We start from the raw sequence: 11,436 nt of genomic DNA, 5'->3' as shown, positions 1-11,436 counted from the left end.
TGATCTGCTGGTTTCTAAATGTCATCAGCAACATCCTAACAGACTGGCCCTTGGGCACCCAGAGGGGAGTAATGGCAGGAAATTCATTTTAGTAAAGATTTTAGATTCCAACGTTTTTTTTATTTATTTTTTTTAGCTTAGTAAATGTTTAATTTGATTAAACAATTTAAGCTTGTGAGTTTTAGCACAAAAACCTAAAATACAGTCAAAGATAAAACTACCTTGGACCAGAACTTCCTACATATAAGTCATTTCTTATTATTACTTATTTATTCTTTTTGGATTTCTTTTAAAGGTAAGATTTGCTTTAACATTAAGCTCTGGTTTTAGCAAAATAATGTAGCATTTTGGAGTAAATATACACATTAACATTCCTGCTGCAGAGGCCTGGATGGCAAATATCTCCACTGCCACCATGTGTTTGCCTTTGGTGCTCAGGTATGTTGGGATGAAGGAGGCCCAGACACTGCAGAACACCAGCATGCTGAAGGTGATGTGCTGCGCCTCATTGAAACGGTCTGGTAACTTGCGAGCAATGAAAGCGACAGCAAAGCTAATAAGGGATAATACACCAATGTATGAAACTGCCAGATAGAAACTTATAACTGAACCTTCATTACATTGTAGAATTATTTTCCCTGGTATAGCTTTGATATCTGACTCTACATATGGTGGAGACGTTGTTAACCAAATGACACATATAACAAATTCAACAAAAGAGCAAAGGAAGACAATAACCATGGAAATATTCATTTTTCCCCATTTCCTAAACCTGTTGGCCGTTTCTGTGGATTTAAAGGCAAACAGAACTGTCATTGTTTTTCCTAAAATGGAAGAAATAGCAACAGAGAAGACACACACAAACAAGGCTTGTCTTAAGAGGCAGGTAACCCCAGTAGGTCGTCCAATGAACATGAAAGTACAAAGGAAGGACATCAGAAGAGCCATAAGTAGGATGTAGCTAATTTTCTGATTATTGGCACGAACTATAGGAGTCCTTCTGTGTTTTAAAAGGACCAAAAGCACCATAGCAGTATTAGCAATAAATAACGAAGCACATGCAGACAGTATGTATCCCAAAAGATCTTCATAGGAGAGAAAGTCTATTATCCTTTTAATGCACCGATTCCTAGTGGGATTAGACCAGTGATCATCGGGACATTTCACACAGATTTCCAGTTCTATGAAATTAAATTTAAAATTATTTTTTTTTAAACTTACACCCCGGGGCACATTAGTCGTTTACTGATGGATGCAAGTGCAAGAGCATGAAGTGGTCATTTGCTAAAGTCGTGTCCCCCTTGAGCCTAAACCAGGTGATGTCCTAGGAATGTCCCTATGCCACAAACCACATGCCTCTTATGAATATAGTACTGCTAAATATAGGCAGTGGTGTGTCCTCAATTCTTCATGCAGGATATATATATATATATTTTTGCACTTTGCACCCTGTTCCTGGCTTTGTAAATGACCTCTGTAATTACATTAGCAATATAGACAAATGCAGTACAGGTATAGGACCCATTATCCAGAATGCTCGGGACCAAGGGTATTCCGGATAAGGGGGTCTTTCTGTAATTTGGATCTCCATACCTTAAGTCTACTAAAAAATCAATAAACGATTAATTAAACCCAATAGGATTGTTTTGCATCCGATAAGGATTAATTATATCTTAGTCAGGATCAAGTACATGTACTGTTTTATTATTACAGAGAAAAGGGAATCATTTAACCATTAAATAAACCCAATAGGGCTGTTCTGCCCCAATAAGGGGTAATTATATCTTAGTTGGGATCAAGTACAGGTACTGTTTTATTATTACAGAGAAAAGGGAATCATTTAACCATTAAATAAACCCAATAGGGCTGTTCTGCCCCAATAAGGGGTAATTATATCTTAGTTGGGATCAAGTACAGGTACTGTTTTATTATTACAGAGAAAAGGGAATCATTTAACCATTAAATAAACCCAATAGGACTGTTCTGCCCCCAATAAGGGGTAATTATATCTTAGTTGGGATCAAGTACAGGTACTGTTTTATTATTACAGAGAAAAGGGAATCATTTAACCATTAAATAAACCCAATAGGGCTGTTCTGCCCCAATAAGGGGTAATTATATCTTAGTTGGGATCAAGTACAGGTACTGTTTTATTATTACAGAGAAAAGGGAATCATTTAACCATTAAATAAACCCAATAGGGCTGTTCTGCCCCCAATAAGGGGTAATTATATCTTAGTTGGGATCAAGTACAGGTACTGTTTTATTATTACAGAGAAAAAGGAAATCAGTTTTAAAATTCTGAATTATTTGATTAAAATGGAGTCTATGGGAGACAGGCTTTCCGTAATTTGGAGCTTTCTGCATAACGGGTTTCCGGTTAAGCGATCCTATACCTGTAGTTTAATAGTGAATAAGCTCCAACTTTAATATGGGACAGCCAAAAATTGAATAAAGAATAGGGTGCCCATCCAGTCAACCAATCCAAAGCTATTTTTTTTTAAAATGTATTGTTTTTGTTTACATTGTGCTTATGTTTACGCCATGCATGTTTATACTTTTATTGTTAACAGTTGTCACCAGTTCTAATTGTTCATTGTATGTATGTACATATGTCACATTGCCTGCAAACCTGGACTTTCTGGGGTGTATATATATATGTAATACAATTCATTAGCCCATAATCTTTCTCCTCTGCTTTTAAAATATATGAGAGAAATGGAATCTCTTCTTATACCAGTGGTTCCCAAACTGCGGTCAGCCCCTAGGCTGGGGGTTCCAATCTGAAGTACAGTTAAGGGGTAATTTAGAAATAATGTCTGTTTACCATTATAAGTAGTGCTGCAAGCTTCTATTGACTTTGGTCTTTTTTCACCCCAGCTTAACTATATTGCCAGCCAGTTACAGTAAGATTTTCAGAGAATATTTATTGGTCTCCCTGCATATTCTCAGAAGTATGGCTGAAGGGTTGATACAGCAATGGTTTTATAATTGTAAGGGGGGATGTCAGCAAATATTAGACATCACAAAAGGGAAAATTTAGAAAACCTCTGTCTTATGCATTTCAGGGGCCATTTTGCAAAGGATGCAAATTTCAAAAATAGGCACAATCTGCCATGCTTTTCAGATTTATTGTCCTGCCCTTCCCATATCTGATGCCTTTACACTACAGAATCAAGTTTGGAGACCTCTGTTCCCCCATAAATACAGGCTTGGCTGCATTCAGCAGCACAGTATTCACACGAGGTGGCTGAGGGTAAGTAGGCAGGAGTCCCTTCTTCTCCCTCTTACCTGCCATTTTGACACATAAGTTAGGGAGCTAGGTGCAAAACCAGCTAAACCCTGAATACAAGTCCTAAGGGGTACAATTTTGTCCATGGGCATAGTAATGTAATATCCCTATGGTGTCCCTGCTACATATTGCCATAGCAACTAAATTAGTCCATGGACAGATTGCCATAGCTACAGAACTTAGATCAATGCTACGGCAGGTTGGCATGTTCCTCGTGGAACCTTAAATAGGTTTCCCAGTTTTGACACCATTCTTCATAGAAATGAAGAATAATCAAGAGGCAGCACAGTCATCTTCTAAATGAATACCTGGAGCATCTACAGCTTGAGGTATTTCCACCAAAATGGGAGCAGAGGATAAATAAATCATCTTCTTCTAGGGGAGGAGGGTGGGAGAGACCTTTCTGGTCTGATAAGAAGGAGCAGGAAATCATCCACCCCCCCCCCCCCCCCCCCCCCACAGAGAACAAAACATTTTATCAACTTAACCTAATAGTATGTACCCCTGACTAACGTGCTTCTTAAACACCTGAAGAATTTGAAATTTCCCCTTCAGAACAAGGAACACAGTCAAAGCAGCATGGCGGCCTCCCAGTCTGATGAGCTCTTCGCTGGCCAGAGGAACACTTTTGTGTGCAGAATGATGTTGGAATCTTAAAAAAAAATGTACATTGTCACTTTAATGCCATGACAAATATGGCGTCACATGTACAGTATTTATAAAGCTGTGTTGTTACTGTATGTTTATGTGTAGCAAAGCTTAGAAATGTAGTGTAAAAATAGTTGTGAAAGAAATCTAAAAGAAAACATTGTGTGGATAACTGTTATTTTACAATGGAAATTGTGATTTGCTTTTGAAAATTCCATTTTGCATTCTACGCTGCATTTGTAAATGAATCTTATATGGTTTTGCATGTGTTTTTGTGCCTAACACATTGCGCTTGTGCTTATATGGGCGAGAGAAAGAAAGAGAGAATGGAATTCCTGATGGCACTGTGATGTATATGAGAGAGACTGTAGGGATAATGTGAGTAAAACCTTGGCAAAAGTGCAAATGCACTACAGTAGGCAATATTGTGCTTAGGGGGGAGGCCTACATGCCTTCTGCTCCTCTTGAATGCAAAATTGTTGAACACATCATCATTTAAACGCCCCATACTATGATCCTGAGCTGTACAGATATTTCTAATCCCCACTTAAACTCAAACCTTTAACATCTTTTGAAAATAATGGCCCCAGGTAATTGCCTTCTCGTGGATAACTAGGTCATCTGTAGTTGGAAAGAATCTCCCCACGTGGATCTTCTTGATCGTTCCATTTCCATAAATAACCCAGTTCAGAATATCAAACTTCCCTGGAATATTTCCGTCCTTGGTGAAAAATATTTCCTCTTTAGATGCCATTTTCATACGAATGTTTTTCAGGTAATAGTTTAGCTACAATTAAAAAAGACTTAAATGTGATTTACTTTACATTCCTTTTTTTAAATTTTGTCTATACGGCCACTAATAAAATTGGCAAATGCGTAAGGGGGTGACATTGGAAACACAACTGATAAGGCTTATACAGTAAATGGATGTCAACTTTATAATGGGTCTATAACGGGTGTATAACCCCTTTCGCAATACAATAAATGTCTTTAAAGGTGAAGTTCATCATATGAGAGCATGCTTCCTATAAGTTCCTATTGTTCAAATAAGCATTTGGCAATGTGGACTTATTTTAAAATAAAAACAACTTAATTTATAATTGAGAAATAATAACTTCTCAGTTAGTAGCATAGCATTATTCATAAAGTACAAAAAAAAATATTTTGGCAATAGGGCCTTAAGGGATACATATTACCAAGAGGAGAACTACACCTTGTATCTTTGTATCTGACTTCTAATAAGTCACACTAATATTTTGGCCCAGTTAACTGAAGGTCCCCATACACGGGCCGATATTGGTCCCTTAGACCAATTCGGTAGCTAATCAGTGTATGGGGGCTGCCAACGGGCCTGCCCGACCGATAGCTGGCCTGAAATTGGCCAGATCTCGATGGGGGAAGTTTAAAAATCTAGTCGGATCTGGGACCGCATTTGCTCGTTGATGCGGTCCCCGAACCGACTTTGCCTATACATGTCGTTATAATTCGATTGTTTGGCCCCATGGCCAAACGATCGAATTAGCCTTGATTCTCCCAATATCGCCCATCCATAGGTGGGGATATCAGAAGATCCGCTCGCTTAGCCAAGCAAGCGGATCTTAAGGTGTATGGGGACCTTTAGGCCTTTATCTGTAAATGTAGCATTATTTACAAAGCCAGAGGATTGTGCGTTTTTATTGTTGCACCATGGTGCATCTCTCAGGGAGTAATGTAAAAAAAATGCGCTACTTGTCTAGTAACCAATAGAAACCAATAATCAGGTAGCATTTACTCATTAGCTGTTTGAAAACAAACATCTGATTGCTTGAAATGAGTTACAGGTATCGGACCCCTTATCCGGAAACCCGTTATCCAAAAAGCTCAGAATTACGGAAAGCCCGTCTCCCATAGACTCCATTTTAATCAAATAATTCAGAATTTTAAAACTGATTTCCTTTTTCTATGTAGAAATAAAACAGTACCTTGTAATTGATCCCAACTAAGATAGAAATAATCCTTATTGGATGCAAAAGGTTCCTATTGGGTTTAATTGATGTTTTATTGATTTTTTAGTAGACTTAAGGTGTGAAGATCTAAATTACGGAAAGATCCCTTATCCGGAATGCCCTTGGTCCCGAGCATTCTGGATAATGGGTCCTATACCTGGTACTAGATAAGTAGCAAACGTGTATTATATTTCCCTGTTTGAGTTTTAGCATGGAGCGCAAGTTGTACCTTAAGGTGGCCATACACGTGGCGATCCGACGATGTTTCGTACGACCATCGGTCGCACGAAACATCGTAAGATCCGCCACACACCATTCAGGGCTGAATCGGCAGGTAAGGAGGTAGAAACAATAGGATTTCTACCTCCTTCTGCCGATTCAGCTCTGAAGGGAGAATTTTGGTCAGGCGCCTTCTATGGCGCCCGATCAAAATTTTCAAACTTGTCCGATCGGCGAGTCGTCCGATATCGGCAGCTTCCTGCGATATCGGTCGACTCGCCGACATGCCATACACGCACCGAATATCGTACGAAACGAGGTTTCTTACGATAATATCGGTGCGTGTATGGCCACCTTTACTCTGAACACCTACAGCAACCACAGCACTGCTTTTACATCCCCTAGTATTCATTCCCTAACTTGCCCAATATTTAAAGTATAAAATGAAGCAATAAAATTTTGTTTGCAATTAAGTTATGTATATCATATCTGCTATTTGTGTCAAATCTGTAAGGTGCTGTATTCACTTACTGTATAAATGTTTATAGTTGCACACCAATAATTGTTGGCAGGTACAAATGTTTGTGAAGGGTCTGCATTGAGTAATAATAAATGGTTGTAAATAATTCACCTTTTCCTGAATTTTCTAGTTTCAGAAGATAAGTAAAAAAATAAATTTAGGGAAAAAACTCCTGTCGAAAAAGAACAAGAAAAAAAGTTGCTAAAACCTGAAAAAATGTTGGTATAAACAGGAAAACATCAGATAAATAAGTATTTGTGGGATTCAGATACTGAATGGCTTCCTTATTTGTTTCTTTGCAACAGGGGCAGATATATACACCAACCTTAATTCTCATTTGGCCAATGTTCTTTTTTGGAGACTGCTTCAGAAAATCTGTAGGTAATTGCATCATGTCTAAGGCATGGGCTAGAGCGTACACAGCCATGTATATTGTGTACTTAATACGGTGGGTAATAGTCTCTTCATGCAACAAATATTCTTTTATCTTGTATGCATTTGGGCATGTAAAATTCTTAACGCTGTAACGGAAAACATCTGCACAACCTACATTCATGCCCCATAAATAATTTACAAATATATTCTTTAGCATATCAGTCCAAATGACTTGAGAAATAAAGCTACTGAATCCTGGGATGTCTCCCTTTGGAAGGGAAATTAATAATGAGCCATTGAAAGCATGCAGGAAGTCTTTGAATTTATACTCTGCAACAATATCTGGAGCTACGGAGTTTATCCAAACCCTTTCCGACATCAGTTTAACAGGGCAGAGACTTAGCAAAGCTATCAGTGAACTTGTTCTGAGGTATAAAATAATGACTCTGACAGAGGAACGTCTCATGACTTTAGTAGCTTCCTTCAGACTGGTTTCTATCTCAGAATTTAAGATAACCTTTAGAAAATCCACGCAGATTCCATTTCTCCCCATTTCCTTTCTCAGCTCCTCACTGGCTTGGCGATTGCTCTCATCATCTGATGCAATGATTCCCACCCAAGTCCAGCCAAAATGATTCAGTAATCTTATAATAACTCTAAACTGGGAATACTCATTGGGAACTGTCCGATAAACAGATGGAAAACGGACGCGGTCATTAAACACAGGATCCAGAGCGCCATAACTTATCTGAAACAAATTTCGTAAATTTGTAAAATAGTGATTTTTAGAAATCTAAAAGCATAACTAGCATTAAGCAAAATGTATTTTATGATTAACTGGAGCAATTTAAGTTTATAGGCTCCAAATTGCATTTACTAATAGAAGACATAGAACTGTTATACAGGTATGGGACCTGTTATCCAGAATGCTTGGGACCTGGGGTTTTCCATAATTGGGATCTCCATAACTTAAGTCTGCTAAAAATCATTTAAATATTAAATAAACCCAATAGGCTTGTTTTGACTCCAATAAGGATTAATTATATCTTAATTGGGATCAAGTACAGGTACTGTTTTATTATTACAGAGAAAAGGGAATCATTTAACCATTAAATAAACCCAATAGGGCTGTTCTGCCCCCAATAAGGGGTAATTATATCTTAGTTGGGATCAAGTACAGGTACTGTTTTATTATTACAGAGAAAAGGGAATCATTTAACCATTAAATAAACCCAATAGGGCTGTTCTGCCCCCAATAAGGGGTAATTATATCTTAGTTGGGATCAAGTACAGGTACTGTTTTATTATTACAGAGAAAAGGGAATCATTTAACCATTAAATAAACCCAATAGGGCTGTTCTGCCCCAATAAGGGGTAATTATATCTTAGTTGGGATCAAGTACAGGTACTGTTTTATTATTACAGAGAAAAGGGAATCATTTAACCATTAAATAAACCCAATAGGGCTGTTCTGCCCCAATAAGGGGTAATTATATCTTAGTTGGGATCAAGTACAGGTACTGTTTTATTATTACAGAGAAAACTTTGAATTATTTGCTTATAATGGAGTCCATGGGCCTTTCCGTAATTCGGAACTTTCTGGATAATGAGTTTCCGGATAAGGGGTCCGATACCTGTACAAGGTTCTGTTTTATAATTACAAAGAAAAAGTAATCATTTTTAAAAATGTGAATTATTTGCTTATAATGGAGTCTATGGCAGATGGCCTTTCCATAATTCGGAACTTTCTGGATAACGGGTTTCCAGATAAGGGATCCCATACCTGTACAACATACAGCAATAAATTAGCCTCGGAATAGTCTCAAAAACATCCTAATATTTAGCCTTAATACAATTTTAGGTGCACATGTAAATGAAGGAAATTATTTTTTTTAAAAACATTTTTAAACCCATACCCCTTTCGATTCCATATGAATAAGCTGTAAACGTATTGCATAGTTTGATCGATGTAGTGCACCATACTACTTTAATTCTCTAAGTTATAACAATATAGTATTGTACTATGTAGTTGCTGTATGGTGGAAGGGAAAAATATTAGCAGTATGTAATACAAATCCTACAGTGCTCTATACAAGGGGAATGAAGTTGTCTCGACAGTTTAATTAGTTTGTGGTCTATATTTCTGTTTGCAGTGCACTAATATTCTTAGTTAGTAATGAGCAACATTTTTCGTCAGGCATGGATTCGAGGTGAATTTCTGCGTCTCGTCAGTTTTCGCGAAACAGATGCAAAAATTTGGCATGGAAAATTCTGTCGCACAACAAAAAAAAGTTGTGCGTGTAAAAAAAATGCGAAAAAATTTTTGTTTTACTAATTTTTTGCCGTTTCCCAAACTCTTTCAAAGTTTCGCAAATTTTTCACCGAAGAGAAACATTCACTCATCACTATTCTAAGGGGCTGATTTACTTACCCACGAACGGGTCGAATGGAGTCCGATTGCGTTTTTTTCGTAATGATCGGTACTTTGCGATTTTTTCGTATGTTTTGCGATTTTTTCGGACTCTTTACGAAATTTTCGGATCCAATACGATTTTTGCGTAAAAACGCGAGTTTTCCTATCCATTACGAAAGTTGCGTAAAAAGTTGCGCATTTTGCGTAGCGTTAAAACTTACGCGAAAAGTTGCGCATTTTTCGTAGCGTTAAGTTTTAACGCTACGAAAAATGCGCAACTTTTCGCGTAAGTTTTAACGCTACGCAAAATGCGCAACTTTTTACGCAACTTTCGTAATGGATACGAAAAACTCGCGTTTTTACGCAAAAATCGTATTGGATCCGAAAAATTCGTACAGAATCCGAAAAAATCGCAAAACATACGAAAATGTCGCAAAATATTCGTTTTCAAGTCGGAACTTTTCCAATTCGGGTCGGATTCGTGGGTTAGTAAATCAGCCCCTTAGTATCTGTGGTATCTATTTGCTGCCTTCTGACTTTCAGTGATACTTAAATTATTTTTGCTCAGTAAGGTCAAATTTGATGGGTTTATATATTAATTTTTTTGGAGAATCAAATAAACTTGCATTGGAAAAAAACTCCATTTTAATTATTATTTGAATTTTTTTTCAAATAAAAAAAAACTTGAATATCTTCAATTGGAAATAAGGCTTGATTTTCCCTAGGACAACTCGCATTGACTATATAAACTCACAAGCTTTTAGATTTTACATTCAAGTTTTTGGATAATATTGGGAGTTTTAGTGCAAATAAACCCTTGAATTGTGGAAAGAATTTGGATACAGGTTTTGATAAATCACACCCTAAGGGGCACATTTACTAATCCACAAATCCGAATTCCGAATGGGAAAAAATCGGATTGGAAACGAAAATTTTGCGACTTTTTCGTCGCTGTCGTGTTTTTTTCGTATTTTGCGCGATTTTTTCATCGTCGTCACGGCTTTATCGGATTTTGCGTGACTTTTTCGTCGCCGCCTCGTTTTTTTCGTATTGAGCAATTGTAAACGGCGGACAAACCAATCTGATTTTTTCGCAGCAGCGACGAAAAAGTCGCGACGATTCGCGAAAAAGTTGTGACGGCGACGAAAAAGTCGCAACAATTCGCAAAAAAGTCTCGCCAGCGGCGAAAAAAAATTACAAAAATACCGATCATTACGGAAAAAACGCATTCGGGTTCTTTTCGGGCGTTCGTGGATTAGTAAATGTGCCCCTAAGTGTATTGTCATATCATTAGACAACTGCCAATTTATTAAAATCATATTTAGCCAATTTATTAAAATCATAATTTTTACATGTCTGTACCTGAGGGTATCCATACAGCTGAGTGATTTCTGCAGAGGTGTAAGTTACAGAAGATAACAAGTGTCCAACAAATGCCACCAACTTCTGATCTGGTTGACAGATATAGTTGGGAGCTGGAGTTTCTTCCTCAGATAATAAGCTGAAAGTGCTCATTAATGCAATTACTTCACTGGTACATGCATCGTAGATACGGTATCCTAGAGTGATGTTGGGTAAAAGCTCTGTGCTGTTGTTGATCTCCTCTATAGCATACATAAAGGCCAGGAGGTGGGTGAGATACCGAAATAAAGGTCTGTTAGAAATATACCATAATTCCCAATTATAACAAAAATCTAGGAAGACTTCTACATTATACTACTAAAAATATTTCATTTTGTTCTCCTTTTTGTTTCTTTTATTTTTACCATTTTTTATTAGAGCTACATTTCATAGTGCCTTTAAGTTACAAAATGATAAAGCTTGTAAAATGGCATCAGTCCTTATGTATGGAGGAATGGTGGAAGATATATGAGAGCATACCAATCAAAGAGTGATCACTAATAATGAACTGAGTATATATAGAGTAAATCTTCTGTAACAAACCGTGAGATAAGGAGTATGTGTTTTTGTTTTGTTGGTAAAT

At 37.3% G+C, this 11,436-nt stretch overlaps 1 protein-coding gene across 1 annotated transcript; it reads right to left on the bottom strand.

The window, feature by feature from the left end:
- Positions 1 to 261: 261 nt before the first annotated feature.
- LOC101732942 (vomeronasal type-2 receptor 26) lies at positions 262 to 11,069 on the bottom strand. Its single transcript, XM_031891704.1, has 4 exons — positions 10,815 to 11,069; positions 4,539 to 4,727; positions 3,821 to 3,944; positions 262 to 1,181 (listed from the first exon to the last, which is right to left on the bottom strand). The coding sequence occupies exons 1-4, from the start codon at positions 11,067 to 11,069 to the stop codon at positions 262 to 264; spliced, it is 1,488 nt and encodes a 495-aa protein (XP_031747564.1).
- Between the last annotated feature and the right edge of the window lie 367 nt (positions 11,070 to 11,436).

Source organism: Xenopus tropicalis, chromosome 8 (assembly GCF_000004195.4).
Source record: "Xenopus tropicalis strain Nigerian chromosome 8, UCB_Xtro_10.0, whole genome shotgun sequence".
NCBI classification, from domain to species: domain Eukaryota; kingdom Metazoa; phylum Chordata; class Amphibia; order Anura; family Pipidae; genus Xenopus; species Xenopus tropicalis.
The sequence above is the reverse complement of the archived record's forward strand: the minus strand, read 5'-3'. Positions and strand labels throughout refer to the sequence as shown.

What these genes read in the sequence shown, in the direction of transcription:
- LOC101732942 (XM_031891704.1), bottom strand. Translation starts at nt 11,069, where the DNA reads ATGTATGCTATAGAGGAGATCAACAACAGCACAGAGCTTTTACCCAAC. An exon ending in AGCTGTATGGATACCCTCAG is followed by an intron (nt 4,728 to 10,814) that starts GTACAGACATGT and finishes TTTTAATTGTAG; the next exon opens with CTAAACTATTACCTGAAAAA. An exon ending in ACCTAGTTATCCACGAGAAG is followed by an intron (nt 3,945 to 4,538) that starts GCAATTACCTGG and finishes TTTTTTTTTAAG; the next exon opens with ATTCCAACATCATTCTGCAC.